The sequence below is a fragment of the Salmo trutta genome, chromosome 12, assembly GCF_901001165.1.
Source record: "Salmo trutta chromosome 12, fSalTru1.1, whole genome shotgun sequence".
Taxonomy (NCBI): domain Eukaryota; kingdom Metazoa; phylum Chordata; class Actinopteri; order Salmoniformes; family Salmonidae; genus Salmo; species Salmo trutta.
The window spans coordinates 61,921,240-61,935,794 of record NC_042968.1 but is presented as its reverse complement, the minus strand read 5'-3'; the positions used below and the strand labels follow the sequence as shown (position 1 = coordinate 61,935,794).

The window sequence follows — 14,555 nt, the reverse complement described above, 5'->3', positions numbered from 1 at the left end:
CTTAATGTTTGGATTTTGGAACAGTCAAAAGCTGGAAAACAAAGCTTGGCAGAGTCTTGCACAAAATTCGATCATAACCTCAACATCAATACTTGTGATGACCCCTGCTGGTTTGTATGTGGAAGTATTTATTAAAAGTACATTGAGTCGGGTGAGTATTTACATTTCTACTGTCTAAATCAAATTAAACAAAATCAAATCAAATTGTCACATACACATGGTTAGCAGATGTTAATGCGAGTGTAGCGAAATACTTGTGCTTCTAGTTCCAACCATGCAGTAATATCTAACAAGTAATCTAACAATTTCACAACAACTACCTTATACACACAAGTGTAAAGGAATGAATAAAAATATGTACATAAAAATATATGGATGAGCGATGGCCGTGTGGCATAGGCAAGACGCAGTAGATGGTATAGAGTACAGTACATACATATGAGATGAGCAATGTAGGGTATGTAAACATTATATAAAGTGGCATTGTTTAAAGTGGCTAGTGATACATTTATTACATCCAATTTTTAATTATTAAAGTGGCTAGAGATGAGTCAGTATGTTGCCAGCAGCCATTCATTGTTAGTGATGGCTGTTTAACAGTCTGATGGCCTTGATATAGAAGCTGTTTTTCAGTCTCTTGGTCCCAGCTTTGATGCACCTGTACTGACCTCGCCTTCTGGATGATAGCGGCGTGAACAGGCAGTGGCTCGGGTGGTTGTTGTCCTTGATGATCTTTTTGGCCTTCCTGTGACATCGGGTGGTGTAGGTGTCCTGTAGGGCAGGTAGTTTGCCCCCGGTGATGCGTTGTGCAGACCTCACTACCCTCTGGAGAGCCTTACGGTTGTGGGCGGAGCAGTTGCCATACCAGGCGGTGATACAGCCCTGAGCTGTATCACCGCCAGCTCTGAGATACCTGTGTTTTTTTATTCAACCAGATATGATCAGTTATTTCCAAATATTTAGCCTATTCTAATTCCAAACCACAGGTGGCGCCCTCAGCCAACGGTGTGATGTTGTACCGTAGAAGAAGAAAGAGTGACGTAATACGTAGAAAAAAATAGAGGCCATGGTCGAAGTGGATTGTAAAAACATCAACTGTACCAATTGTAACTCTCTTTATTATCAACAAAACATGTGGTCGGATGTGTCAGCAATGCAGGGTGGTTACAAGATGTTTATGTTCAACTTTCAGGTTGATATTCTCGGCGGAGAGAAACGAGGGCGAGCGTCCAAGCGAGGAATACAAACGAATCGGTAAGACCATACAGCTAGCTAGCTAACTAGGCAGTTTAACCATATCAATGAATGAAGGCTCAAACACTCATTTATACTGTACTCTACTGGTTATCCACTTGGTTCGTCCTTGGACATTTGAGACGAAATATATACATGAAACAATTGATTAAACAGGCTTTTCGAAATGCATACGTATATTCATTACGGAACCCGTTAACCAAACGGAAGCAAACGTTGTGAACGAAACGGGGAGGGACCTACCTACCTGAGTTTGTCAAATAGAATAGAAACACTTGTTTGCGTTTCCGTTCGGAGTAAACAGTTTCAAAACATGTTGTAACAGAATCGGCGTAATGATTATGGTAAACATACATATTATAGTAAACCCACTTCCATTTAAATAAAAATAAAAATATCCATACGTTTTTTTAAAATTCTAAACCAATCTCCTGTTTTATTATGAAGTTATTGACAGTTATGTGTAAGTTCCCACTAGTGGCCAATTTCAGAATTGCAAAAAAACGTTGAGGCGACCATTGGATTAACACATTTTCCAGATATTTTTTTGTACTTTCTCAGATAAGTAATACTATTTTATGTCAAATTAAGAGATTCATGTGCTGATATATGCACATGATAGCGTATTTTATGTGCATTATTAGCTATATACAAATACAAATAATGAATGTTGTCAGTTGTGCCTGCATGTCACATTCACACAGTAGCAACCTAACTTGGTGAACTATAAGGTAATAGATTTTGGCCATTCACCGTTCACATAATTTAATGCATTTTGCCTCATTTTACTGTGAAATGAACCTTACATTGTTATACATAGATGCCATTTTTGTAAATACAGAATGTAAATTACAATAAATAAATATTGTTCAAGATGATCAATACTAACATTGCATAATATTGTAGTCTATAGTGTACATTTATACCCCAAACCATTGGTTTCCAAATATTTAATGACTACCGTAATTTCCGGACTATTGAGCGCACCTGAATATAAGCCGCACCCACTGAATTAAAAAAATATATATATATTTTGAACATAAATAAGCCGCACATGTCTATAAGCCGCAGGTGCCTACTGGTACATTGAAACAAATTAACTTTACACAGGCTTTAACGAAACACGGCTTGTAACAAAAATAAATAGGCTTTAACGAAACACGGCTTGTAACAAAAAATAAAAAATTAGCAGTAAGCTTTAGTTGTCTTTTTGCGCTGAGTCAATTCCTCACGCTGCTGTTTCCAACGTCTTATCATCGACTCATTAAGACCAAGCTCCCGTGCAGCAGCTCTATTTCCTTTTCCAACAGCCAGATCAATCGCCTTCAACTTGAAAGCTGCATCATATGCATTTCTCTGTGTCTTTGCCATGATGAGGGTGACAAAATGACTACCGTAATCAGAATCATGGGAAGTTTGAGAGCGCTCGATTTAATCTAAACAGTAAACAAAAAAGTTGTTTGACCTTAACCCGTTCGGCAATTTCAGTGGTCTAATGAAAGCTTCATGCCGCCAAAAAACTGAGCACGTCACAGAATGTGTGTTTTTGGCGGAAAAAATTTTGAGAGCCGGAAAAATCCATATATTAGCCGCGTCATTGTTTAAGCCGCGAGGTTCAAAGCGTGGGAAAAAAGTTGCGGCTTATAGTCCGGAAATTACGGTAGGCTTTGCTAGTCATTATTTTTCACCATAAATCACTGTTCCAATTAAACCCAGTATGCTCCTATTAAAGCCCACGTGGCATTAAGCCCCAAACACATGGAGATAGTGTGTTGATATGCCAAATATTCAATGAACATGAGCATAAATATACTGAACAAAAATATAAACACAACATGCAACATTTTCAACAGTTTTACTGAGGTACAGTTCATATAAGGAAATCAGTCAATTTAATCTATAGATTTCACATGACTGGGCAGGGGCACAGACATGGGTGGGCCTGGGAGGGTATAGGCCCACCCACTGGGGAGCCAGGCCCAACCAATTAGAATGAGTTTTTCCCCACAAAAGGGCTTTGTTACAAACAGAAATACACCTCAGCTTCATCAGCTGTCCAGGTGGATCGTCTCAGACGATCCCGCAGGTGAAGAAGCCGGATGTGGAGGTCCTGGGCTGGCGTGGTTACACATGGTCTGCGGTTGTGAGGCCAGTTGGCTGTACTGCCAAATAAATTAACATTAAATTCTCTGGCAACAGCTCTGGTGGACATTCCTGCAGTCAGCATGCCAACTGCACACTCCCTCTTGTATTCAATGTAAACCTACATTCCATGAGACATGCAGGGCTTGAAATGATCAATTCAGCTCATGAAACATGGGATCAACACTTTACATGTTGCGTTTATATTTTTGTTCAGTATAAATGTTTTTTGTTCAGATTGGTTGATTTAAAACTACAGTTATGCAGCTAGCCATGGTGCCTTTACCAAGATTAGAAACTTCTCTACACTCTTCAAGACGTTTTGAGTGGACAGGTAGTCATTGATGCAGAGAGAGAAGAAGAAGACCAGGGTTGAGGGATATCAGGGATAGAAGACCTACAAGTGGTCGACAAAAAATGCAATCAAATGACGAACAAGAAGATGACTATTGGGCGACCACTCATGCAGTTTTGGGTGGGGGGCATTGTCATATTGTTGTCCTTCATTCATCCAGGTGATTTCAATTTTTTGGTCCACCACCTGTACCTTTTGTAATACACAGTAGAGAGGAAGATCTGAAACTGTCTTCATGGAATGAAGGAAGACAAGTTGGGACTCCTTAACAAGAATAGCAGTACAGAAAATGTAATTCAGCTTTCAGATAATTTATTGAACGTTGTGTGTGTTATGGTCTTCTGAGCATTGCATCTTATCGACAGAGGGCCAGTGTGGGTGCAGGGTTGTGTTCTAACCAAGCAATAACACACCTGATTCAACTAATCATGTCTTGATTGAAGTCTATGATAAGTTGAATTAGGTGTGTATGGTTGGCAAGAACAAAAGCCTAAGTCCATATTTGATGTCTGTGGATACTATTGGACACACCCCTGTTATGAATGCTACTTTCATGATGAATAGTATGGATCAGTTTATTTGTAATACCTTTTGGGGTGATTGATATAATTCAAATGGATTATTTTAGAGGTGGGCTTATTTGGGATCCCCGCTGGGCTTAAAAGATACACTCGGTACCCATTAAGCCCAGTCTGGACTTTTCACTTGTTTTATCAAGTTTTTAAATATCTTATTAAAACATTTTGGAGGTAAAGTCATAAAAAAATCACGAGAGATTAATCTTTCATTTTATCTCCACCTTTCTTACAAAAATTAGGGCACTATATTATAGAAATGTCTAAACTTAGATTTTGTTGGGCTTATAGGTATACTTACCCTACACCCCAGGTCAGTGTGTGGCGCTCACACCTAAAGCATGCGTACATGGTTTTGCGCATGGTCAGGTCAATTCAAATGATAAAAATAAAAAAATCAACATTCACTTTACATGTTGGGGCCCTGTGTGTCAATTCCAGCTGGGAGTATGGCGACAAATGGAGAGGAGGCGAGTGGAGGAGAGGATGGGTCGTCGGAGTCCGAGGTGGCTGAGCTTCGCCAGAAAGTAGAGTCGCTACAGAAACAACTGAAAAGCTGCAGAAAAGAACTGACTACATTACAGAAACAACTGACCACATTACAGAAACAACTGAGCAAGTCTGAGAGGCTTCAGAAGAACACAGAAGGCTACAACGAAGACTTGAGGAAACAGGTAGGCTAGCTGCCAAGAACAATCTAGCCATCATTGAACAAGTCTCTGAAATGCACAAATGAGCGAATTTACAAGTGACGCTTATCGTTTTTTTTCTTTGCCGGGATTTGATACAATAGGTCGACAGGCTGAGTATAGAGATTCATGAACGAAAGACGAAGGCGAAAGAGAAAGCTGAAGCTGAGACACAGACAGCAGAATATACCTGGTCAGAAACTGGTGAGCAATCATATTGTGTTTGGATGGTTGTAAAATGAACACATTATTATTTCCCAGGACCAACAGTTTGTGATTGATTTAGTTGGTTTTTATGTTGCTCCGCTCACATATACAGATACGTTGACCCTTGTCTGTGTGATTTCCAGATTATTACAACTACTACTATGGAGGAGGCTACTACCACGGTGATGGTGTGGCAACAGACAGCGAGGGGATTGTGATAGCAGAGGGGCAGGAAGCCACTGATGCCTCAGAGATGACAGCTGCAGAATCAACCAATGACACGGCTACATATATGATTACAGAGACGGCAACGGTTACAGAGGTGTCTGTAGATGGTGGTATAGCTGCTGGTCAACCAGAGGTGCGTTTGAATACCGTCCCTCCACTCATTCTGTTCTGACTGACTACAGTAAGGTCTCTTGTCTTCCAAAATAATCTTTATTTAATGCGCTCATTTCCCTAATAAAGGACCACAATCTATTTGTTGGAGCACAAGAAATAAAGGTTTTAGGTTGATGACAGTGCAAAAACGGGTTGGGAACTTAACTTTCTTTACTTGTTTGTTCCAGCAAGAGGTGGATGCAGGCTCTATAGCTGACATGCTGAGAGCCACTGCTGAGCAGGCCATGACACAGACTGGCTTTGTGTTTGATGAGACCACCGGGATGTACTACGACCACAGCACTGGCTTCTACTACGACTCGGTACTAAACCACACACGCCATTACTTTGCCATTATGTAACAGTCTTTTTAATTGCGTCACTTTCTCCCTCACCTAGGCCAGTCAGTTGTACTATGATAACAACACAGGGATGTACTACTACTACGATGCAGAGAGTGGCAAGTACCAGTTCCACTCCAGGATAGAGGTCCCTACTGTACACCCTGTCTCAGAGACCAGCCAGGAGAAAAGGAGCCTGGACAAGAAAGGCAGGAAGTGGAAGAAAGTTCCAGAGAAAGCCTCTCGTCAGGATGATAAGGTAGGTGACTATACTAGAGATAAAGCAGAAGCGCTACAGGAGAATTACAGCAAGTTCTGGATTTATGTTATTTTTAAGTAATAATTAAGAAGGGGTAATTGTTTTAACTAGCTACATATTTCTCATTGTTGTGTAAAACTGTTATCCCTACTGTTTTTGATTTGTGCTCATTGGCTGACCTGAGACATGAGGCTCCTGAGGCATCTCACTTTCAGAAGTTTAGTGATTGTAATGGACTTCTTTCAGATTAATTTCAACTCTGATCTATGTGGTCTGTTTTCAAAAATTTGCAGGAGTGGTTTTAGAATTTCTGCAGCTATAGCCTTGGTTATTTATCCTGCAGAGTCTACTACATTTTCGTCAGGTACAGAGTTTTAGCTATTGCTCGCTGCCATTTAGTTGACTGAATGCTATTCCTCTGGTCGTAGGTAGAAGACGTGACTAACTCACTGACTAACATGGAAGATTTCCTATTTCTGGAACTCAGTTTCTCGTAGAGATACACTATTTACACTCCTCACATCAAACTGTTCTTTAATAGCAGAAAGACCCCATGCAAACATGATGTATAGCTACACCGCTCTAGTGCAACAAAAGGGTTTTGTTTCAGAGCTCAGGGATGTGGCTGCTTGGTCTGGTCAAGAGGATGTTTTTGAGGATCACTTTCATTGTGTTGCAGCTTGAGTCAATGAATTGACTGTGAATGCAGTATAGGCCCACTGTCTTTGAAAACGGAGAACCATATATCCAAAAATGATCTCTAAACAATGCAGGGAGGTTCCGATGCGGAGCCCACTGTCCAATTTCTTAGAAAGCCTCTTGTGTCCACCAATTTAGTTCTCTGGAGATGCTTCTGGTGAATCCTCCCTTCTGATTGGTTGCATGTCTGCTCACAGGGCCTTGTAAAGGAGCTCGAGTTTGAGGAGTGGATCGAGCGGCGAATCCCCAAGAGGGGAGTGGCCTCGCGCAGGCAGAGGGGGCGGTCTGTCACTCCAGACACTCCTCCACAGAAGAAAAGCTCTTCAAAGACTCGCCGGGCGAAGAGTGCCGAACGCTCGCTGAAGAGGAAGACGAGGAGCGTCTGGTCGCGCTCTGATGATGCGAGCAGCTTGAGGAGGAAGAAGGCTAAGTCGGACAGACGGGGAAGCGAGGAGGCAGCTGCGTCGCGGAGTGATGGCTTGCGTGGGAACAGCGAGCCTGAGGAGGGGGAGATCACCGAGTCGGAGGGAGAATGGAAGTCTACCTCTTCCTCCTCCTCTTCCCCCCCTCCTCCCACCAGAGACAGCTCAGAGTCAGAGATGGAGAGTCAGGAAGGTGAGGAGAGGAGGGACACCGTTTAGCGTTATTCAGTCTGTCAACTTTTCTCACTGTATAGCTTTCACTTTGTGTTAAAAGTCTAACACCACCTGATATTTGTTCATCGGTCTTCCTCAATGTTTCCTGCAGTTAAAATCTTGCTCAGTATAATTGTCATGGGTATGTGATATTGTGTGCACGTTCTGTCCCTAGTAGCTGATGAGGTGTGGCCGCCCTGTGTGAGGGTGACAGTGGTCAGATCTCCTGTGTTACAGACAGGAACACTCTTCATCATCACAGCTGACGCTCCAGCCACCATTGGCAGGTCAGTACAGCACTACAGTCTCTGGGAGATTCTCAATTGGGAAAAAGTCTGTCCTCTCCTCAACTCCTCCGTGACACAGAAACTGTTAAGTGGTCGAGGAGAGTGTCAATTCGTTAGTAGGCGCACGAAGGAGTCTGATCCGCTCCTCGATGACCTACTTTGACAGGGGATAGTGTTTTAAAATACGACACACCCACTTTGAATCGGCTGTTTTCTCGAGGGAGAAAAGCATGCACACATTTTAAAAACGATATGCCACTTATCCTTTAATCTAAAAGTTTTTATCACTTTACACTTAGTTTGAGATTCCACCACTGTAAACGTAAGTTGCCTGATGGCCCGCGAGTGGAGAAGGAGTCTCATTTTACCAATGAGTTTCCTACGTTCCTCGATTACCTTTGACCTTTTTTAAAAAGAGGCGAGGATGGAGAAGAGGAGGCAAACAAAACCAGTTAGGATTCTCCCAATTCTTTTGATTGAATAGTAGAGGTCGACCGATTAATCGGAATGGCCGATTAATTAGGGCCGATTTCAAGATTTCATAACAATCGGTATTTTTGCCCGCCGATTTTTATTATATATATATATATATATATATATATATATATATATATATATATATATATATATATATATATGGGTTAACTGCCTTGTTTAGGGGCAGAACGACAGATTTTTACCTTGTCAGCTTGGGGATGCAACCTTACGTTAACTAGCCCAACGCTCTAACCACCTGCTTTACGTTGCCATGGTAAGTTGCTAGCTAGCATTAAACTTATCTTATAAAAAACAATCAGTCAATCATAAACACTAGTTAACTACACATGGTTGATGATATTACTAGTTTATCTAGCCTGCCCTGCTTTGCATATAATCGATGTGGTGCGCATTCGCGAAAAAGGACTGTCTTTGCTCCGACGTGTACCTAACCATAAACGTCAATGTCTTTCTTAAAATCAATTAATATTGCCTGCTAACATGAATTTATTTTAACTAGGGAAAATGTGTCACTTCTCTTGCAAACAGAGTCAGGGTATATGCAGCAGTTTGGGCCGCCTGGCTTGTTGCGAACTGTGAAGACAATTTCTTCCTAACAAAGACATCAGACTTTGCCAAACAGGGATGATTTAACAAAAGCGCATTTGCGGAAAAAAAGCACAATCGTTGCACGACTGTACCTAACCATAAACATCAATGCCTTTCTTAAAATCAATACACAGAAGTATATATTTTTAAACCTGCATATTTAGCTAAAAGAAATCCAGGTTAGCAGGCAATATTAACCAGGTGAAATTGTGTCAGTTCTCTTGCATTCGTTGCACGCAGAATCAGGGTATACAGAATCTGGCTCGTTGCGAACTAATTTGCCAGAATTTTACAGAACTATGAAATAACATTGTAGGTTGTGCGATGTAACAGGAATATTTAGACTTATGGATGCCACCCGTTAGATACAATACGGAACGGTTCCGTATGTCACTGAAAGAATAATGTTTTCGAGATGATAGTTTCCGGATTTGACCATATTAATGACCTAAGGTTTATTATATTATAGTTAAGTCTATGATTTGATATTTGATAGAGCAGTCTGACTGAGCGGTGGTAGGCAGCAGTAGGCTCGTAATAGTCAAAGGTATATGGTTTAGAGAGAAATAGTCAACGCGTCATAATTCCTGTAATAACTTGCGGCTGAACTTGAAAGGGGTTCCTTCGTTATTTTACCGTTCATGTCTTCCATAGAGAATGTCTTGATCTACTTCAAATAAGGTCTGTGTTTTGTGCTTAAACCGCCTCGGCGTTTTGATACCCGTGTAAATCTCACTAGGTAACGTTTGTCAACATATTTTCATAAATCCACTCTACAAAAAAATGTATCTTTGCTTATATTGATCAGAGTTATATCCTATGGATATCTACACAGTTATAAAATTGGTAAGGTGGTGTAAGCCTAAACCAAACACAAACCTTAATTTAAGTTAATCTAAAAATATCCTATGGAATAAATGAAGGAACCGCTTTTCAGGTTTTGCTAGAAGGTGTCATGGGAATTATGACTCGCACTTTGGTAGTCAATTCTTACCATGCCCATTATTAAAATAGGATTTCCTGCATATAGAAATTACAGTTTTTGTTTTCAGCATTCATCACAGGTAACTTAAACTCTATTTTTATTATTCAAACAGTTGAGAGTATTTGTCTCCTAAGCAGACTCTTCAGTATCGTTGTCACTTCAGAGGTGTGTGTATCTATCTATCTATCTATATATATCAACAACAAAAAAAGAATAATAATAATAATCGGCCGATTAATCGGTAGCGGCTTTTTTGGTCCTCCAATAATCGGTATCGGCGTTGAAAAATCATAAATCGGTCGACCTCTATTGAATAGGCCCATGAGTGGTCAGTTCATCGATTTCATCACAAGGGGGAGATGAGAGCTCAGAATAACACTTCTGAAATTGAAGTTGGAACTACCTGTGGCATTTTGAAGTACTGTTTTAACATAATTCTATATTTTCAGGGAAAAGGATATGAACCATGCCATCAGATTATCTGAAATGGGAGTCAGTAAGGTATGACAACATATTTCATTGATTTGTTTGATTCTGTTACATGCATTACAGGAAATCTGCAGGGCTTCAAATTAGATGTGAATGGTATTGATGAGTTCTATATACAGTACCAGTCAAACATTTGGACACCTACTCAGGCTTTTTCTACATTGTATAAAAGTAGTGAAGACATCAAAACTATGAAATAACACACATGGAATCATGTAGTAACCAGAAAAGTGTTAAACAAATCTAAATATATTTTATATTTGAGATTCTTCAAAGTAGCCACCCTTTGCACACTCTTGGCATTCTCTCAACCAGCTTCATGAGGAATGCTTTTCAAACCAATCTTGAAGGAGTTCCCACATATGCTGAGCACTTGTTGGCTGCTTTTCCTTCACTCTGCAGTCCATGTCAACCCAAACCATGTCATTTGGGTTGAGGTCGAAGTATTTAAAAAAATATATATATATAATCATAAAAGAAAAATTGTATTTCAATTAACCTTTATTTAACTAGCCATGTCAGTTAAGAACAAATTCTTATTTTACAATGACCAGGCCAAACCCTTCCCTAACCCGGATGACCCTGGGCCAATTGTGCGCCGCCCTAGGGGACTCCCGATCACAGCAGGTTGTTTATACAGCCTGGGTTCGAACCAGGGTCTGTAGTGACGCCTCTAGCACTGAGATGCAGTGCCTTAGACCGCTGCGCCACCCGATTGTGGAGGCCAGATCATCTGATGCAGCACTCCATCATTCTCCTTGGTCAAATAGCGCTTACACAGCCTAGAGGTATGTTTTGGGTCATTGTCCTGTTGAAAAACAAATGGTAGTCCCACTAAGTGCAAACCAGATGGGATGCCATATCGCTGCAGAATGTTGTGGTAGCCATGCTGGTTAAATGTGCCTTGAATTCTGAATAAGTCACCAACCGTGTCACCAGCAAAGCACCATCAAACCTCCTCCTCCATGCTTCACGGTGGGAACCACACATGCGGAGATCATCCGTTTACCTATCAACCGTTCACCTACCAAAAATCTAAAATTTGGACTCATCAGACCAAAGGACAGATTTCCACCGGTCTAATGTCCATTGTTCGAGGTTCTTTGCCCATGCAAGTCGTATCCTTTAGTAGTGGTTTCTTTGCAGCAATTTGACCATGCAGGCCTGATTCACGCAGTCTCCTCTGAACAGTTGATGTTGACTTGAACTCTGAAGCATTTATTTGGGCTGCAATCTGAGGCTGGTAACTCTAATGAACTTATCCACTACAGCAGAGGTAACTCTGGGTCTTCCTTTCCTGTGGCGGTCCTGATGAGATCCAGTTTCATCGTAGCGCTTGATGGTTTTTGCGACTGCACTTGAAGAAACGTTCAAAGTTCTTCAAATGTTCTGCATTGACTGACCTTCATGTCTTAAAGTAATGATGGACTGTCATTTCGCGTTGCTTATTTGAGCTGTTCTTGCCATAATATGGACTTGGACTTTTACCAAATAGGGCTATCTTCTGTATACCAACCCTACCTTGTCACAACACAACTGATTGGCTCAAACGTGTTGAGAAGGAAATAAATTCCACAAAATAACTTTTAACAAGGCACACCTGTTAATTGAAATGCATTCCAGGTGACTACCTCATGAAGTGGGTTGAGAGAATGCCAAGAGTGTGCAAAGCTGTCAAGGCAAAAGGTGGCCACTTTGAATAATCTTCTTTTTTCTTTTTTTTTTTACACTTTTTTGGTTACTACATGATGATGTGTTATTTCATTGTTTTGATATCTTCACTATTATTCTACAATGTGGAAAATAGTAAAAAATGTAAAAAATCCTGGAATGAGTAGGTGTCAACTTTTTTTTTAATTTCAATCCCAGTTTCATGCAGAGGTGTACTTTGACCACGACCAACAGTGCTACATGCTAGTGGACCAGGGAAGCCAGAACGGAACTGTCCTCAATGGCAACCGAATCCTACAGGTGGGTCAGACACACACACACACACCTTGGTTGGAAAGTGAGGTAGTAACAGTATTGTTTTCACTGCCCTCAGCCCAAAGCTAAGTGTGACCCTTGCCCTCTGACCCATGGGGATGAAGTGAAGATGGGAGAGACTGTTCTGTCCTTCCACATCCACTCTGGGACAGACACCTGTGACGGCTGTGAACCTGGACAGGTCATGGCTCACCTCGGCAAACACCAGAGAAACCAGCCAGTACAAACAGGTGCAGAACACAGCTGATGAATTTGCGTAAATAAATGTGTTGCATCCATCTCTGTATGTTGTCTGTATAAGCCTGATGCGATGCTCACATACATAGCTATCCGTGCCCCACACTGCATGATTATTAGCGTAACTAATGCTAAAGCCCAGTTTATAACTTTCCGGTGTGTCGTTCCTCAGGTCCAGCTCCAACCAAAGAGGACAAGGAGCTGCTCAGACAGAAAGAACTGAAACAGATGAAGGTCAAATATGGCCTGAAGGTAAGTGACTGGTTCATCCACCACCACTACAACTTCATTCTGTTATCCCCTTCTGCTGTTATGTTAATCAGTGATGAATAATTCCCATTGGTAATCCTTTGTTGAAAATGTCCTTGCCAATCAGATCCTGCCCTGCCTTCTCTGCGTATACAGTACAAAGATGTTATCTGACAGAGGTTTTCGTCCAATTAAACTGTTCTGCTTTTGCTCGTCTCACATCTTGTTGACATGTACGTTGCAAGAGACTGAGCAGTCCCATAGCTTATTAACCTTCTTTCCTTGTCACTAACAGCAGTTAGTATGATATAACTGTGTTTAGTAAGTGTCTCCCTCTGTCCCAACAGAGCACTGAGTATGAGGAGACCAAAGCCCTGAGGAACCCCAGGTATGTTGACAGGGCCGAGTCTCGTCGTCAGACTGTGGGCAGCGAGGGAGCCTTCCAACGTGACGACGCACCCGCCTCCGTTCACGTGTACGTGGTAATCTGATTGGTTCAGTTGATGGCAAGAGTGTGTGTGTGTGTGTGTGTGTGTGTGTGTGTGTGTGTGTGTGTGTGTGTGTGTGTGTGTGTGTGTGTGTGTGTGTGTGTGTGTGTGTGTGTGTGTGTGCGCGCGCAAGTAGAAAGACCAGGATGTGGTAATTACTAGTTATGAGGTTGACTCTGAGTCGTTGCAATGTGCCCCTGTTTCCCTCCTGGTCCAGTGAGATCAGTGAAGTCAACAAGGGAAGGAAGATGCTGGAGAAGATGGGCTGGAAGAAAGGAGAAGGCCTGGGCAAAGATGGAGCCGGAATGAAAGACCCGGTAATCTTAACATTTTCCCTTTCTATTAGGATTTTCCTGTTTTCAGAGAAGGGATTTTTCCTATTTTAACTAGGAATTCATAAGTTGCTATATTTAAATTGACCAAACCTCAGACCAATATCCTCTAGTTCATTTGTCTGGTTTCATCCCAGTTCTTTCCCACTTTGCTCACACATCTGATCAGATTTTTCCCCACTATTCCGGTTTTCCCATAGATCCAGCTGAAGATCCGGAAGTCCCAGTCAGGTCTTGGGGCGGGAGCTGCTGTGTCGGTGGACGAGGCTGGGTCTCTGAGCAAGAACAAGACCCAGAGGAACTGGGAGAAGGCCAGAGAGAGGTTTAATGACACCTGCCAGCCAGATACACCCACCGTCAAGAAGGAGCAGGGCCCGGTGACCAAACCCTGGGTTAAAGGAGAAGTGACTGAATGACATCCTAGGCCAATGTTTCTCAACAGTTCTAGTCTGTATCTCAGAAAGGCCATGGAGAAGTGAGTAGTTGACTAGACACACAGGGTGGCCTAGTTCCAATATATTTACTGACTGAATCCACTTCTTGGAATGAGGATGGAGTGGAATGAGAATGGTGCTGGTACTCACTTAGATGTTATTCCAACTTGCACTAAAGTGGGATATCTCCATATTTCCAGTCCCTTTAGAACTGTGCTGTGTCATGAATGGGCTAAGGGCTGAAGCAGAATTGGGTATTGTATTTTAAATTGTAAAAAATTAAGATGCTATTGAACCTCCTTGTAAAGAAACTGTTTGTTTGTGGGCTGCCTGTGGAATCTATCAACTGTACAATCATGCCTAATAAATGTTGCTTTGATTTTGCCTGCAGTACAAGAGATGTCATTGTTGTAGGCCTGTATTTTACTTGAATAAATAAGTTAGT

The 14,555-nt window shown here is 41.6% G+C and overlaps 1 protein-coding gene across 3 annotated transcripts; it reads left to right on the top strand.

Moving 5' to 3' along the window:
* Positions 1 to 998: 998 nt before the first annotated feature.
* On the top strand, positions 999 to 14,510 carry LOC115203939 (angiogenic factor with G patch and FHA domains 1). 3 transcript variants are annotated; one of them, XM_029769042.1, is made up of 16 exons: positions 1,000 to 1,106; positions 1,193 to 1,254; positions 4,768 to 5,000; positions 5,120 to 5,219; positions 5,366 to 5,583; positions 5,792 to 5,926; positions 6,003 to 6,203; positions 7,100 to 7,517; positions 7,713 to 7,824; positions 10,345 to 10,396; positions 12,254 to 12,355; positions 12,429 to 12,600; positions 12,780 to 12,859; positions 13,204 to 13,331; positions 13,562 to 13,661; positions 13,877 to 14,510. In XM_029769042.1, exons 3-16 carry the CDS (start codon positions 4,776 to 4,778, stop codon positions 14,090 to 14,092), a joined length of 2,259 nt encoding a protein of 752 aa, XP_029624902.1. In that variant the 5' UTR covers positions 1,000 to 1,106; positions 1,193 to 1,254; positions 4,768 to 4,775; the 3' UTR covers positions 14,093 to 14,510. The 3 variants fall into 3 exon arrangements, with proteins under 3 accessions (XP_029624901.1, XP_029624900.1, XP_029624902.1); XM_029769041.1 differs by having other exon boundaries at positions 999 to 1,254; positions 7,716 to 7,824; XM_029769040.1 differs by having other exon boundaries at positions 999 to 1,254.
* Positions 14,511 to 14,555: the final 45 nt, after the last annotated feature.